The sequence below is a fragment of the Mustelus asterias genome, chromosome 3 (genome assembly GCF_964213995.1).
Source record: "Mustelus asterias chromosome 3, sMusAst1.hap1.1, whole genome shotgun sequence".
Lineage (NCBI taxonomy): Eukaryota > Metazoa > Chordata > Chondrichthyes > Carcharhiniformes > Triakidae > Mustelus > Mustelus asterias.
Genome location: NC_135803.1, coordinates 47375543 through 47392133, shown reverse-complemented (window position 1 = coordinate 47392133; position 16591 = coordinate 47375543). Strand labels below are relative to the sequence as shown.

Here is a 16591-nt window from a genome sequence, read left to right as displayed (position 1 = left end):
GAATTTTTTTAGTTTACTTATTCTGGTTCAGACATGGTAGTTAAAACAAATAACAAGTGCACTCAGTTTCTGGATTTATTTCTCAGCTTTATTAAATTCACTCAAATTATATCAACACATGCAACATGAACCTATATGCTACTATGCATTGCTTGGCACTGTAAATGGTTAGTTGGTAAGAGAGAAACCAAGTCTTTATTACTTTCAGAGCTTTATTCTAATTCACGTAAAACTCCATCCCGATCAACACTTGCTTCCTCTATGCACCCTGTGATGTGTTGAACCATGTAATCTCTAACATAATCGCTTGATTATTATCTATTTCCCATCCTAATGAGTACTAACAATGAATTGAATAAAAGTTAATGCAGGCTAAATACCTATAAACACTTGGAATTATCAACCTCCTGTTGAATATCGTTCCCTAGCCACTGACCAAGTCACTCCATAAGCTTTCTTTAAAACAGTACCTTATACCTCAGTTCTGGGGAGGACAGACTTTCTACCAACAGCGACTTAGAGTCCAATCGTATTTGTTTTAGGCTGATACCCCTATCTCTCTCTCAACCTTTTGAAAAACCCTTGGAAACTCAGCTGGACTTGGTTGTTTGGCATTCTACCAAAAGAGCTTGCCTTTTATTTAAAGTGGTCAAAACTCATTAATTATCAAGGACTGATAACTCATTTAAAACACACGTTTTTTCTTTGAATGTCATAGCTTTGTTCACTTTGATAGGACCGTCAGGGAAAACATCATTTACAGAATACTATACTTCAGCAAGTTCTAACTTAAGCTGAACTATCCTTGGCTCTGAGTGTCCTTTGATAATTTAGTCAATCTTTAGCATGAAGTTAATTTTTAGTAACGCTATTATTGTCTTAGTTTCACAAGTGTTTGCTATTTTTTTTACCGAGACACTTCTAAACTTTGTTCTCAGTCAGCCCCCTGCCCTTTGTTTTACAGTTATTGCTTTTTCTCTTAATTTAATTGTACCAGGTCAGTCAGTGAGATTATTACAATAACTAATGATTTTTTAATCAATTTCTAAAACAGTATCTACTTATGTGTATTAGCGGTATTCTGGAAGACTTAGCATAAGTAACAACAAGTGAATATACTGGAGTATAACCACAAATATTCACAATAAGCGACACCAATTCTAAAATATTATGATGCACGTGCAAGTTCAAGAAACAGATAAAGCATGGACTTAAAAGATTCTCCAGCTCTCCCTTCAACTGTGTCCATCTTGTGGGTGGGTTTTAACTATTATTTCTTTCTAGTCTTCAATTGTCCTAAATTGAAGCCCTCTGATTTCAATTTTGTTCTTTATAACTATTACCTGGGAGTTTAATTCTATCATGATTTTCCACATGGCGTACGTGAATGCCTTGGTGACTTTTTAAAAAAAAACAAATTTGTCTCACTACTGTTTCATGTTTTGGTGTTTCTCAAGTAACTGAACATGTCCAAGTTCCATTCTTCAATAAAGGTATCTCCACATCAATAAAGGTACACGTGCATTTTAGTTACTTCAGTACATAACAAATCACATCTGCATACTCGCACTGGTTTCCCAGAATCATGCCCATACAAAGCATCCTTGGACTTTATCAAAAGATCAAGGGGTTGGGTGTCTGTATAAAGATTTTGCACATCACCCCTGTATGGTTCCGATGTCTTGGGCTGTGGCCAGGCTACCATCAAATGCAGTTACCTTAAGTTCATAGCTTTCTTTCGGAGATGTTTGTATCTTTGCCTTTTAGTTTCGTTGTGTCATCTCCACCTTTTTTTTTTACCAGATTGTACATATCAGATTGGTATATTCTAATGAGCAGTGCCCCTGATGGTTTTTTTGAATTCCCATTTGGTAGTGGGTTTTTTTCGGTCTCTGCCTCTCATCCTCACTCCTTATTAAATTTTGCACATCCCTTTCGTTGCTGTTCTAGCACATTTGTGAGCCCTGGAGGAACCTTATTGTCCAATACAATATTCTCATACAATTAAATTACAAATCAAACATTCCCACTTGATTTCAGGATTTAGCACATTTTGTTGGTCTGTTCTTTATTTTGGGTGACCATTCTTAGAAATATTCTGTTATATTGTGCTTGACATTTTATAATTTCATTATTTGAAATTCAAATAAAGCAGAATTGTTGGGCTGAGAAAATTTATTAATCCCCGAAAATGAACTTTATTTTGATGACCACCTTTTCAGTGTCTTTCATTTCTTATAAATGAAACTTAATTGGCCCTCATGGCGGGTAAATTTCAGTTTTGAACGTTTGAAGTAGCAACTTCTTTCAATTTCATTTATCAATTCTAATCTTGGAAACTGTGCTTCCCCAGCTTGGTGATTTTGATGATGTTTTACATCAGGGACAAAGGTGTTTGTAATTAGCTTATTTGTAACTTCTATGGAATTTAATCCAGATGGAATTTAATCCAGATAAATGCGAAGTGATGCATTTTGGAAGAAATAATGTAGGGGGGTGTTATACAATAAATGGCAGAGCCATCAAGAGTATAGAAACACAGAGGGACCTAGGTGTGCAAGTCCACAAATCCTTGAAGGTGGCAGCACAGGTGGAGAAGGTGGTGAAGAAGGCATATGGTATGTTTGCCTTTATAGGACGGGGTATAGAGTATAAAAGCTGGAGTCTGATGTTGCAGCTGTATAGAACGCTGGTTCGGCCACATTTGGAGTACTGCGTCCAGTTCTGGTCGCCACACTACCAGAAGGACGTGGAGGCTTTAGAGAGAGTGCAGAGAAGGTTTACCAGGATGTTGCCTGGTATGGAGGGTCTTGGCTATGAGGAGAGATTGGGTAAACTGGGCTTGTTCTCCCTGGAAAGACGGAGAATGAGGGGAGTCCTAATAGAGGTGTACAAAATTATGAAGGGTATAGATAGGGTGAACAGTGGGAAGCTTTTTCCCAGGTCGGAGGTGACGATCACAAGGGGTCACAGGCTCAAGGTGAGAGGGGCGAGGTATAACTCAGATATCAGAGGGACTTTTTTACACAGAGTGGTGGGGGCCTGGAATGCGCTACCAAGTAGGGTGGTGGAGGCAGACACGCTGGCATCGTTTAAGACTTACCTGGATAGTCACATGAGCAGTCTGGGAATGGAGGGATACAAACGAATGGTCTAGTTGGACCAATGAGCGGCGCGGGCTTGGAGGGCCGAGGGGCCTGTTTCCTGTGCTGTACTGTTCTTTGTTCTTTATATCTCCCCTTCTCAAATACTTTGTCTCAGAAGATTAGAAATGGCCTGAATGGGTTAAGGCCAAGTCTTTGATTGGCCAAGTCATCATGCAGTGACATTTGAGATCTGCACATCTGAAATGCTGAAAGCTGCAACTTGGCTTGCTTTGGCCTCAGAAACCATCGTCATCTGTTTTTTCAAAAAGAACAAAGAATCCACTGTCTCTCTGTTCAGGAGCTCAATAGTTAATTTGTCTAAACATATGTTAATTTAAACCCATGACATTTAATAATGCCAAATATATAAAATTTGTGCTTAGCAATGCAAAAGTTATGTGGTAAATTAAGTGGGGGGGGGGGGGGGGCCATCAGCAGAAAGGGTTAATTCCTCTGCTTGTTTTCAAGGGGGCAGAGCAAAATATTTTCAAATGCACACGATTGCGTCCTGCACTAAGATTAGTCCAACATCATTCTAAACTGTCTTGGTATTTTAAGTTTGCACAAGACTTTTTAATCCTTCATAATTCAAATGACAAAAATCATTGACGTTAATTTTCAAAAGAAAACATTCTCATCATTCAGAATTGCATTCACTTGTTTCTAAACTACCTGTATTTTTTTGTAGGCAGTTTACAATTTTGGTATGACCAAAATAATAAAACAACAGAATCAGTTCAAATTTCCCAATGCCAGTTCATATAATTTAAACATTTAAAATTCAAAATTGCCTGTTTTATATATGAATGTCTTAAGTGTGGCTCTAAATACCTCCCACATACTTCAACATAACCAGAATTTCAACTTGATAGGTTAGTTGACCATAATAATTCCAATTCCAATTCCAATTCAATTAAGCACAGAGTAGCATGAGCTTTAAAAAGAAAAGATAAATTGGCATTTTTCTTCTTTCTTCAGATGCCTTCCAAATGACGAATAAAACTGAAGAAAAATAAAACTAAAAAAGTTAGCTTTCATTGTTAAATAAAGCCATCACCATTCTTATACCAAAGGATTAGAGAAGGCAGAGTTTTCCACATCTTGTAAAACATTCACACCAGCTTCTTAAAGCACTGAGATTCTAGTGTTGGCTCGTTAACAGTACAGTCAGAATCTTTCCCATATGCTTTTTACTTGTCCTTTTCTCCCTTGAACCAATTTTCAATTTCTAATGTTTACTACTTAACCTTATTTGGATAAACATTCAGTAAAGCATGTCTTTAATTTGTCTGCAAAAAAAGAAGCAATAGCCATTTTTAAAAACTCGAGTACAGTTTAAAAAAAAGTTTAAATTGGATTTCTGCCGGGCATCATCATCTAGATTGAAGCTCATTGTTTATAAATTGAACTTGGTGCCTTTCACGGCACAGAACTAAATTTAAACAGGTAATGGAACTTTTATGCTTCCAATATCAAAGGCAAGACTGCAAGGGGTCAACAACTTTTAGATCTGCAGAGAAAGATGCATAGCGCTGGCAAAAAGATTGACTTTCATTCACAGGCCAGAAAATTTGCATTCTGGAAAAAAAAATACTGTTACTTTTCTCTCACCTATTTCAAATTTTGTGAGCCTTTTTAACCTCTTTTTCATGTGAGTTTAGTTATTTCCAGGGTGGACTCCTTTCTGATCCTTTACTTCATTCTCCTCCTCCAGTCGCCTAAGTGACCTTAAAAGTCAAGGTGGCCAACTCTGTCTACTGGAAAATAATATTGCTAATTCAACCTCCCTCTGTGGATCACAGATTCTGCAGCCTGCTTTCCTTTTTCCTCCTCCATCCTTCCACAAAACTAGAGAGGTCCACATAAACACCACTTTCCTCCATGAATTCCAACCCTTGAATACACCCCCTGTTTCCTAGATATGCTGTATGTTGCAAGTGTGGTGTTTTCCTGTGGACCTTGGAAAATTGATAGAGTGTAACTATTAACATTCTGAACACTCCAATGTCTGCTGGGTAACTATGTTTCTTTTCCCCCACTATAATATTTATACATAGTCTGTAGTACTCATCTTATCTGAATTGACACAGGTTCTAGGTATGGCCCCTTAATTTCGGAGGGCACCTTCTCCCTTGGAGGCATAGACCTGACTCCAGCAAATGTTTTCATGCTGGCACGATTTCATAAATTGTTAATGTTTCTGGAAACTAGGGAGGCTTGAGTCAGCTGTCTCCCATTAGTTACCATTCTTTTAGTCATATATAACCATCTTTAACTGCATTCAGAGTAATTGTATTTTCAAGTGTGTATAATGCTTGAGGCATCCAAATTGCTTTCATAAACAAGTCTTAGAAATTGATGAAAAATGAAAACCTGTAAGTTTCAAGATGTATTTACGCTCTTTCTAACAGACTGTAGGAAATATAAATCACTCTTCAATTTTATTGTTTGGGATCTTGGTATTGTAGTCTGTTTCTACCTGCATTTTTATTTAATTAGCCTCGTGTTTCACTGTAAGGCAATTAATACTTTGAGGTCTGTTAATGTGTGAAATGTCAGTATGCTTTGAGGAACGTAGGTCACAAATTGGAGAAACACCTTTATAAATGTGGCAACATCTTATCCCAATTCCTACTTTTCTAATTGGCAGAAATGTTTGTATATTTTATCTTAACCAGCTTTGTTAACTGCCGCCCATCCCAGATCTCTCTCTGCAGTTCAACAAACATACATGCATAATAAAGCTCCACTATACTGACAAATCAAATCTTGAAAATAGATTGCAGAAATAGTACTGGGTGAAATAAACTGTATAAAGATTGACCATTGCATTTCAAGATTGGTTAGTTGCAAATTTCATCCGGCATACTATTTTCTATTTAAGTGGTGATCAAATGATCATCTTATCCTACTGTTAATGACTGACCTCAAAGACCCAGATCCTTGGTTACGTTTTAGGACTATAACTTACGGCAGTTGATGTTTAAAAATAAAATATTCAAACCATTTTAAGCTTACAGATCTTAAACTACTTTTCCTAACAATGGCAGCAATTTTGTCATTGGGTATTTCCAGGTGGCCCTTTAAAAGTTAGTAATTATTCAGACAGCACTGTCTCTGAATAATATAATGTCAGTATGATCACCGTTGATGCTGACAACAAAATCATTCTGCTTTGCATCCTTTGGATTAAGTAGCACAGGGAATCCAGGAACTGTCTTGTCAAAGTTTTCCATGGTAATTTTGTAGTAACCTTTGGAAGTGCAGCTTATCACAGAGGCAAACTGTTGACTGAGTTGAATTTCCTCAGCAATATAAGAGGTCCTCTTTTGGCAAGTCTCTCCTGTATCTTCCTGTTCTGCTGACAAGAAAATTACTATCTCGTAGTAGGCTGGCATCTTTCCTTGAATCAGTGGATAAAGAGGGCTGTTTTGATTGATGGTGTGGCAGAACATAAGTGGAAAGACAAGGTATGGACTCTCGTTCGAGTTCATGTTGTCGACGTGAAAGTCGAGGTTTGTCTGATGAAGGTGTTGGTTTTTGTACTCTTGGTATAGAATGGCAGTTACTTTAACACGTGTTAATGGACTTTGCCTGATGTTGGCTACTCTAAACATCAAACAAGGCTCCCCTTCACGGTTTCCAACAGTAGCAAAGTAACTGAATTTAATTGCAGTCGCTCTAAGCTTTGGTCTGGCAATCTTTGCCACAAAGGCACCTGTAAAAATTAACTTTAATAAGTAAACTTTCTGGAAAAAATATTTCTACTATCAGACATTAGCATATTATTAGTGTTAAAGTATATCATACATTATGACCCCAGAATCTAATCTTCGTCCTTTTGTAAACAATTTAATGAATGTCCCATGCCATTGTCTTAATATAAAGTGACCGTGCAATCAATAACTTTCAGGCTATTTAAAAAGATCGAATATATATGAACGCATTGTAAAGCTATTTTTTTCATTGTTTGAAGGTACAGTGTTTAATAAGCCCTTATATGCCCCGACTGCATATCCACAATTCTTTAAAATGGTTTAGTAGTTGCAGATAATTCAGTTATTCAGACCTTTGAAATCTGCTGAGATTATATAATAAAATTCAGGGAAGTATCTCTTGAATCATATTCTTTTAAAGAATAATTACCTGTAATTAAAGCTTCCACCATGAGTCCCAGCAGCATCTGGATAGCAAGGAGCGCAATGGCAGCTGGACAGTCACCATCAGGGTACATGGTTCCGTAACCAATTGTAAGCTGAGTTTCCAGGGAGAATGAGAAGGCTGCTGTGAAACTATCGATATATTTCACACAGATGGTGTGGTTTTCTGGAGGGTTGTTATGATCGAGCAGATCTAAATCACCATTTGTATATGCCAATAAGTACCAAAAGCAGGCAAAGAAGAGCCAATGAGCAACAAAAGCTCCTGAGAACGTCAGTAACATCCAACGCCATCTCATTTCCACTAAGATTGACCAGATATCTTTTAGGTGTACGATGCTTTTTCCGCTGAGGGACTCCATCTTGAGATTGCTGTGCCCATTTTTAGTGACGATTCTTTTGTACCGAAATGCTACAAGTGGCGCAGTGACTTTTTCGTCACTATCATTGAAAACCATGTCCATTATTTTGCTCTCCTGGATAAGCTGTAGAACATGTTGTCAGAATGTTAGTATTTGCAACTAATGGGGGTTCAATTATCTCCTCATTATCTGTATTTGTCTTTTTAGCAATTACTTGTGTTGTGGATTTGCAGGATTACTTATTTACTTATTAACTTATTTACTTATTAACCTTTCATCTGTACTGCACAAGCAATTCTATCCTAATGAATAGATCTCATGCACTCTTTCAGTTCAATTCATTTGGTTATTTTGATGGGGCATGGGCTTGTGTTTCCCTGAAATTCTTATTGCAGTATTTTAAGAGAGAGTGCATTTGGAAGTGAATTTATAAGAAAGCAATTAATTTTCTTCTTTGAAATTTTGAAGTGGTTAGAAAGGATTCTCGTTGTCAAGTTTTCAGATTGTGTATTTTTTTCAAATTTTTATTGATCCTTTTTGTATACATTGGCTTGATGTTAAATTTTATATTTCAAAGGGCGGAGTGATGTGATGATAGTTCAATGTCAGATATGGATGATATATAAAAATTTAAATAAACAGTGATGAATGAAAATTTATTATATAGCCCTTCAGTTTGCTAAGTTGCCCCTTTGTGTCAGGGGACTAGCTAGAGTAAATGTTTGGGGTTATGGGGATAGGGCCTGGATTGGATTGTGTTCGGTGCAGACTTGATGGGCCGAATGGCCTCCTTCTGCACTGAAGGGATTCTATGATTCTAACTGTCATGTGGTAAGGATCTGATTTGAAAAGCATTTTAATTCAGTGTAAATGTAACAAACATGTTCACTGAGCATTTTTGCTTTATTGCCATCAGTTTCATTAAGACCTGACTAGCGGAAGTTTCCTTAATCTGCTAGCCTTGGTTTTTATTCACTAAAGTAGTTGCAGTGGGCAAACTTGATTGGTTTGTGCTTTGCTGAAGTTATATTAATGGTTAATTTCAGAATTATGTTCTCTTTGTTGACTTATTTGGAATAAAGTTTTCTCCAATATTCAGGTTTAAATATTCACAGTGTTTCTTGGACCTTTAATAATTCTGTTCTTTTAATATCAAATGTATTGATGCAGCTATAGTGCAGGTAGTAGTTTAGAGGGCTCCATATGGTTCAAATTAGAAAAATGCTGTAGATACAATGAACTTTTTAATTCTAGTTACGGAACTCCACATATAGCTCTTTGATCTAAAATTATGTCCTGAATTTGTGTGGATTGCTTGTAGCCATATAGCCTGTGCTGAGATTGGCAAGATTGAGTGTGAATCTTTTAGATAATATTGAATTTTTTTCCCCTTCAATTTGGAGAAGTTCATGGAAAGTTCTTTTTAATTTAGGTTCCTGATTTATACTGCAAAGTTTTTGGGTCAGCTTAATAAAATTGACATTGATTTTCTTTGCTTCTTTAAAATAGATCCAACTGAAGAAAAAGATACATTTTGCAATTATAAGTTTGTTGGCAACAGTTTCATATTTTGTAAAATTGTGGCTTGAATGTTGATTTGTACATAAATCATGTTCAATTTATTGTAGTATATTGAATATAAACTGAAAGATCAATTGTTATCCAAAATGAAAATTTCCAGTGTTTACTTTGTGAAACACAGGACCTTAACTTTGAGTAGTGATGCACATACAATTTGAGACTACTTGATACACCAAGTGCAGTTTTAAATTTCAGCTGAATAGTTTTTTTTGAATTTTCTGATAAGATGTGCTTTATGTAAAACTGTATCAGCTAGTGCCATGATAGATATATGAATCGAATTGACTTTAAAGGTTGGATTTAACCTGTTAAAGTTTGTATGTAGTAAATTGATCCTCTAGGGATTTTGAATAGGAGTGCAAGAGAATTTACTGTTTCTAAATTAAAGTTTTTTCCCCCTGAATTAAAGCCAGAAGTTTGTTTCAAAAGATACTAAAATTGTGCTTGTTTCTTGCTTTCATTAAACTTAACATTAAATGTTAATCTAGCTTTAAAGTTGAATTATTGGTGCTTAAGTTTGCATTTAAGTCTTGTGCACTGAATGTAATCTTAACGTAAGTATCAAAAAATGATTTTGTAAACATGATCTCTTAAAGTTAGTGATTTACACAAGCAAATTATTAAGTTTGATTTGTGTCATCTGGTTTTATAAAGTGAAGTAAACTTCAATAAGCTAACATTTCATAAAATCAGGTACTTACCGAAATATGGAAGTTTTACAGATTTCTTTTTGCTTGCAAATTTCAGTTGCAGTTTTACAAATGAATGCAAATCTGTTTATTGCGGTGGACACAAGATAAGACTTGTGTTTGCACTGTTATGTTGATAATCTTCATTATAGAGTTACATGGGTTAGGAATGTGAGTATATAGAATATGAGCTGTTGTTTCCTTTTAGCCCTAATAAGGTTAGGCATTTTGCCTACAGGTGGCCAATTAAATGGATTGAAATAGTGAGACTTCTCGTGTTCTATTTATGATGTTAGGTAGCTCAGATAAATGTTTACTACAGAAGTGAATTAAGCTTGTACCCCACCCCCTCCCCAACAAAGCAGCTTTGGTGAAATGGGTTCCTATCAGAACTGAATTTTATTTGCATCAAATTTACATCAGAGGTTTGTTTTAAATGTTAAAATTGTAATTTTTATCTTATAAATAAATGTTTATCTGGATTTAAATATCAATTCTTCATTCTTCACATTTGTAAATCTGAAAAAACGTCTCAAATTGATTATTTTATAAAGATTTATATTAAAGTTAGGGATTTATGTATGCGTATTATTAAGTCTGGTCATTCATGACATGCAGTCTTCTAAAATGAAATATAGTTTAACAAATTAAAATTTCACAATATTACGTACTTACCAAAATATGGAAGTTTTACAAGTTTCTTGCTTGTAAATCTGGCTTGCCGCTTGATGGATGAATGCAAAGATATTAAGGCAGTGAACACTGAAGATAAGGCTTGTGTGTGCAGTCTTACGTGGTAATCTTTTATAGAGTTACGTGAGTTATGTACAATATAATCAGCTGCTTCCTTTTAGAACTAATAAAGCTAGCCATTTTGCCGACATGTGGCCAATTAAAAGGGCTGAAATTGAGAGACTTGTCAGGTTGTATTTATGTAGTTAGGTGACTCAGGTTAATATTTATTGGAGAATTACTGTATGTCAAATTTCCTCCTCCACTACCCCTCTGAAAGCGATGTAGGATCCTCATTACTTTTGGTAAAACAGTTCTCATCAGAGGCAGGTCACTTTTTCCAGCTTCTGCTAGCATTTGTTATAATACACTCAGCTTGTTAAATAACATTTAGATGAATGGCATAACTGAGGTTCAAGCAAAATGCTTGTTAAACTTTGATGCATTGTGGCATTCAGCTTCTCGCACAAGTTAATTACAAAGGGACGCTGTCAAACTTTAATCCCTCCTGACCTTATTATTGAACTGTACCTCCCTCTCTGCAGTTGCGGAGCAATATCGATAGTTGTTGAGAAATTAGAAACTTGGATTGCTTTGTTCCACTAACTGGAATAGGTGTTATGTGTGAATGATCAGTGAAGGGAGGGAAAAATGTACATGTAATAAATAAGCTATGTAGGTATCTATATAACCATTGTTAAATTAAACAGTTAAAATTAATTAAATTCTTGAATGTAGAATATTGTATAGCCTACAGTAGTGAATTGTATTACACTCAACTATTAAATTGAATCTAATCTCAGCTGAAATTAGGCCAGAGTTGCAGCAATTAACTGTTGCTATACTGTCTGATCTTGGCTCCCTCTGGGCTATGTCACTGGAGATGGGCTGGCCATCTTCATACCTATATGTACTACAAAGGCAGGAGGGCTGTGCACTTGGTCTTGCACTTGGTCTGTGAAAGCTCTGAAGATTACCAGCCCATCTCCGGTGACACAGCCCAGAGGGAGCTATGACCAGACAACACGGCGACAGTTAATTGCTGCAACTCTGGCCCTAGTACAGCTGAGATTAGATCCATTTTAATAGTTGAGAGTAGTAATTCTCTCAGTTAGCTATACAGTATTCTAGAGCCAATAATTTTAATTAGTTAACTGTTTAGTTTAACAATGGTTATGTAGACCTATATAACTTACTTATTGCATGTGCATTTTCGCCCTGATTTGCTGACCACTTATGTGTCACAGCTCGACTGAGAAAGTGCATCTACTTTTTGTTGCTTTTATTGTCCCTTTGGGACAGTTTTCCTGCTTGTATGGTCACAGCGAAGACAAAGATGAAATAAAGTAAGAGTTATTCTCATAGTGTAATGGTCCTACAAAACTCTTAACGACTTGACCCTTCTACTTTCTTTATCCTGCCATGGTGAATCTGTTCAGCCCAAAACGTTGATCAAAGCTTCAGAGTGCTGATTTATGCTGTCCAAAACATGATGACTTAGACTCTACAATCCCAATGCATGGCGAGTGCTGAAATGTTCACTGCTATTGAGTGTTGCAATGGCATTGGAAGTTCCGGAGTGCCAATTTATACCTGACCCCAGAACATCCAAACTTCAGAAATGGTTCCATAGGGCTGATTGTCCTCCAGGAAGCTGTAAAGGCAAATTTGGGAAGTTTGTCCTATAACACTGATGTACTTTTGGCTGTCCCCCCATGTACAATTTAAAATGGGAGTGGGGTCAGTAGCATATGCTCCCTCTGGCTAGAAGGTCTGGGTCAATTCACTGCAGTTCTCCCACTTGGAGAGGATACAGTTAACTGAAATATTATTTTCCTAGTTGTAAGACTTGAGGACTTGGCTGGCCAATGGGCTAATTGACACAGATGAAAACTAAAAATTCAGGAATTTTATTTGCCCCCTTTTTAATGTGGCTGGCATATTGAGATTCAATTTCTAATAGATAACTTAAAAATTTGGTACCCACATGTTTGGAATGTTGGGTGCAGCACATGAGGTAACTTGCATTAAATGTTTGAACAGTGTCCGCTTTGGTGCGTTAGCTGTGAGGAGCTGGAATTCACGCTTGGAATGTGTAGAGTATTTATATAATTTAGATAGAAAGGACCTGCACCTTATAGCGCTTTTCACAACCCCTGAACATTGCAAAGCGCTTTCTAACCAGTACTTTTCAAACCTATTCACTTTTGGAATGCAAGGACCATGGCATTCAATTTGTGCCTAACAAGCTTCCACAAATAGCAACGATATAAATGACTAATTCAGATTACTCTTCAATATACATGACACGAGATAGGAATTATAGTTTTATGTGTGTCAATGCTTTTATTTCATGATAGCCTCTTGACTTTTACCTGCTGCAGGTGTTTAAGTTTAAACTACTAAATTTATCCCTTTGCCAAACAAGGATGCTACATTGTCAGTTTGCCAGTTCTCGGCAATTTACACATCCAAGCATATTTGTGCCTCGAGGCTCTGCAATGGCATCCTTTGACATTCCAAGATTAATGCCATCAGAGTCGGGTGCCATTTTCGCTCTTGTGCTCTACCAACTTTTTAAGTGCTACTTTACCTATTTTCATGCTATATATTTGTCCACCTTCCCCTTGCATTAGTTCATTCCCATTGTTGCATTCTTTGAGAACGGAGGCCTGTAACTTAGTCACATTATTGGTTGAAATATGGTACCAGTGAAGGACGCGGGTCCTTTTCATTGTTCAAAGTTGAGAAGATGTTAGATTAGCAGGGATGTGGATCAGCCTTGAAAGTAGCATGTCATTGTGGCAGTAACCTTAACCGGAAGCACAAGACATACGGAGTAGCTATTAAATGTCACAATCAGCTGGAAAGATAGCATTAATAGATAAGCTGCATTTGGAGACGAACTGCTGCTTATTGTTCTCTCTTGTGGCCAAAGGAAATCTAGTGGCGTTTATAATGTGTAGCTGATCTACAATGCCAACTTTGCCATACGTTCAAAATTAAAATCTACCACTTACACTTAGTGGCATTGCCTAGGAAAGCACATCTGCTTTTTGTTGATTTTATTGTTCCCATGGGAATAGTTCCAGTATTTCGCTAAAGTCCACTATTTCCCTTGCTCTGCACAGTCAAAGCAAAGGTGAGGAAGGACAAAATAAGGAGTGGCCCTTCAAAATTCTGACCATGTGACCCTGCTTTTGTTTCTGTCTTGCTCTAAGGAACCTGTTCAGCCAGAAACTTTGATCAGAATTGCACGTGGAAATTGGTGCTGCATAAACATAATGCATGCAATTCTTCTCCTTCGAAACTATAACAAAAAAAATGAAATACTCACCCAAGCAGTAAGGATTAAAGACTTGGCCAGGCATTGGATTACATAAATTGATGAGAATTCAGAATTCCGATGACTTCTTGTGTGGCTGACATGTTGCGATTCAATCTTTAGTCAATTAACTTTCAAATTTGGCACTTGCATGTTTGGGGTTTTAGGGAACTAACTTGCATTGCAGCTTTGAACAATATCTGCCATTCGGCTTGAGGAGATTTAAAACTGTTTAATTAGCCAATGATTCTTCTGATCCTAACTTGCTTAGATAAGATACTGAAAAGTCGGTAAAGTATGTCTTCATTCAAAAAATGTTCACTACTTCACTTAAAGTTGAGCAATGCATGTCACGGCTGCGATAACAAATAGTTCAGTTTAGGATTTATTTATCAAAAGATGCTGTAAAATCTATGCTGAATTTGTGTGCAAGTTTGTGTTCAATCAAAACATGTGCTTACTTGACTAAAACATTGTACACAAGCCTATAGTAAGGCTACAATGTTTATTTTCTGTCACTGTCTAAGCATTCACTGATAATTTGGGTTCTTGACCCTTGCACTTAAATCCTCATTGCAAGCATTTGGTCAGAAATCAGGGTTTGAGTTAACATATCTGGTCCAAAAGAATTTGGACTCAAAGTTAACTCTGTTTCTCTCCACAGATGCTGCCAGATCTACTGAGTATTTCCAGCATCCACAGTATTTTGCTTTAATTTTAGCTAATCTTGGTTGCCACAAAAATTGTAAGAGCATGCTTTAAAGAGTAACAAAAGCAGAATTCTGTTCATGTCAGCTTTTCTTTAAATGCAATGGTTTTGATAAATGCAATAAACTACAGTTTACTGTAGCAGGACAAAAAATGTCCACTAATTAGATATATTCCTACTGTTTTCAAAATATTTTTCTGACACAAAGTTGTTGATGATGTCGCTGCAAGTGAAATTTGGCACTTGAGTGAACAGGGCAACCAACAAAGTATTTCCACAATCAATTAGATTTAAGGATTTGGAAACAGATACAGAAAAGACTGAGGAGAAAGGTGAATTCAATATCAAATCAAACATACAGGCAAAATAAAGTAGGGAAAAAATTGGATTGAGGAAAAGAAAGGAAAAAAATTAAATGTTAAACATGACTTATCTCCATGGAAAATTCAAAGCCTGAAGGGGTGAGACCCCACACAATAGCTAAGAAAACCGAAATAATTGACATGGCATTAAAATGTGTAACTTGATTTTCTGGGGCAAGATTAATGGGCAAATACAGCGGGTTCATTAAAAAGGGGGGCAGACTGAGGATGCTGTTTTCGGAACAGCATGACACAAGCGGCAACTATTGGATATTGATATTTAACTGCGCATCTGCTTGCCTTAAGTTGGACGATTTACTCCAACTAACCATGCCCATTAACTTTGTTTTGGCAGCAAATTCTGATTGCGTGTGGTGTGTTTCATTTAAAAATATTTGTTAAATATAGGAATGTCTAGAAAACTCTTTATTTCACCTGCCATCCTGCAGTAGCACGCTCTCGCCAACCTTTACAGATGCACCATAGAAAGCATTCTTTCTGGTTATATCACAGCTTGGTATGGCTCCTGCTCTGCCCAAGACCGCAAGGAACTACAAAACGACATGAATGTAGCCCAATCCATCACACAAACCAGCCTCCCATCCATTGACTCTGTCTACACTTCCCGCTGCCTCGGCAAAGCCAGCCAGCATAATTCAGGACTCCACGCACCCCGGACACTGTCTCTTCCCCACCTTCTTCCATTGGGAAAAAGATCACAAAAGTCTGAGGTCACGTACCAACCGACTCGAGAACAGCTTCTTCCCTGCTGCTGTCAGACTTTTGAATGGCCTTACCTTGCATTAAGTTGATCTTTCTTTACACCCTAGCTATGACTGTAACACTACATTCTGCACTCTCTCTTTCCTTCTTTATGAACAGTATGCTTTGATTGTATAGCGCACAAGAAACAATACTTTTCACTATGTTAATACATGTGACAAATCAAATCAATAATGGAATTGTTGGCCAATCATGGCAATTAATTTGTATCATTTAGGCTACAACAGGTTCAAAATCACTAGATCTTCCAAACAGGCTACACTTCATCTCATGTATACTGTTTCCCATAATATTATTTGAAATGAATCTAATTTTCATTTTAATCAATCAATGCTAACTGCTTCCACCTCAGAAAACCGTTTCATTGACTGGCCCCACACTATAAAGTATTGTTTTATGTGGATTTATTTTGAATTGAATTGCAATTCAGGCTGTGTCGAGTCTGAACACTACTGCTCTAGACCAGATGAAATAGCACATCATGATCCATATTATCTAGTTGCTTTAAAAACCCTAAAAAGAACAATAAATCACCTCCCAACCCTTTTCCAATAAGAACATACTAATTGCACAATCTCCCATAATCCAATTCCTTAATTCTCTTGGTCTCTTTTGATGGCTGTATTATCCTTTTTATACCATAGAATCCTACAGTGCAGGAGGAGGCCATTCGGCCCATCAAGTCTGCACTGACCACAATCCCACCCAGATTCTATCCCCATAATCCCACTCAAACCTTATC

At 36.9% G+C, this 16591-nt stretch overlaps 2 protein-coding genes across 4 annotated transcripts in view; one reads left to right on the top strand and one right to left on the bottom strand.

Annotated features, from left to right (window-relative positions):
• The window catches only part of gigyf2 (GRB10 interacting GYF protein 2), a 149331-nt gene that overhangs the window by 49167 nt on the left and 83573 nt on the right, over positions 1-16591 (top strand). The window lies entirely within an intron of this gene.
• On the bottom strand, positions 6248-7764 carry kcnj13 (potassium inwardly rectifying channel subfamily J member 13). The gene is made up of 2 exons (XM_078203614.1): positions 7293-7764; positions 6248-6864 (listed from the first exon to the last, which is right to left on the bottom strand). Exons 1-2 carry the CDS (start codon positions 7762-7764, stop codon positions 6248-6250), a joined length of 1089 nt encoding a protein of 362 aa, XP_078059740.1.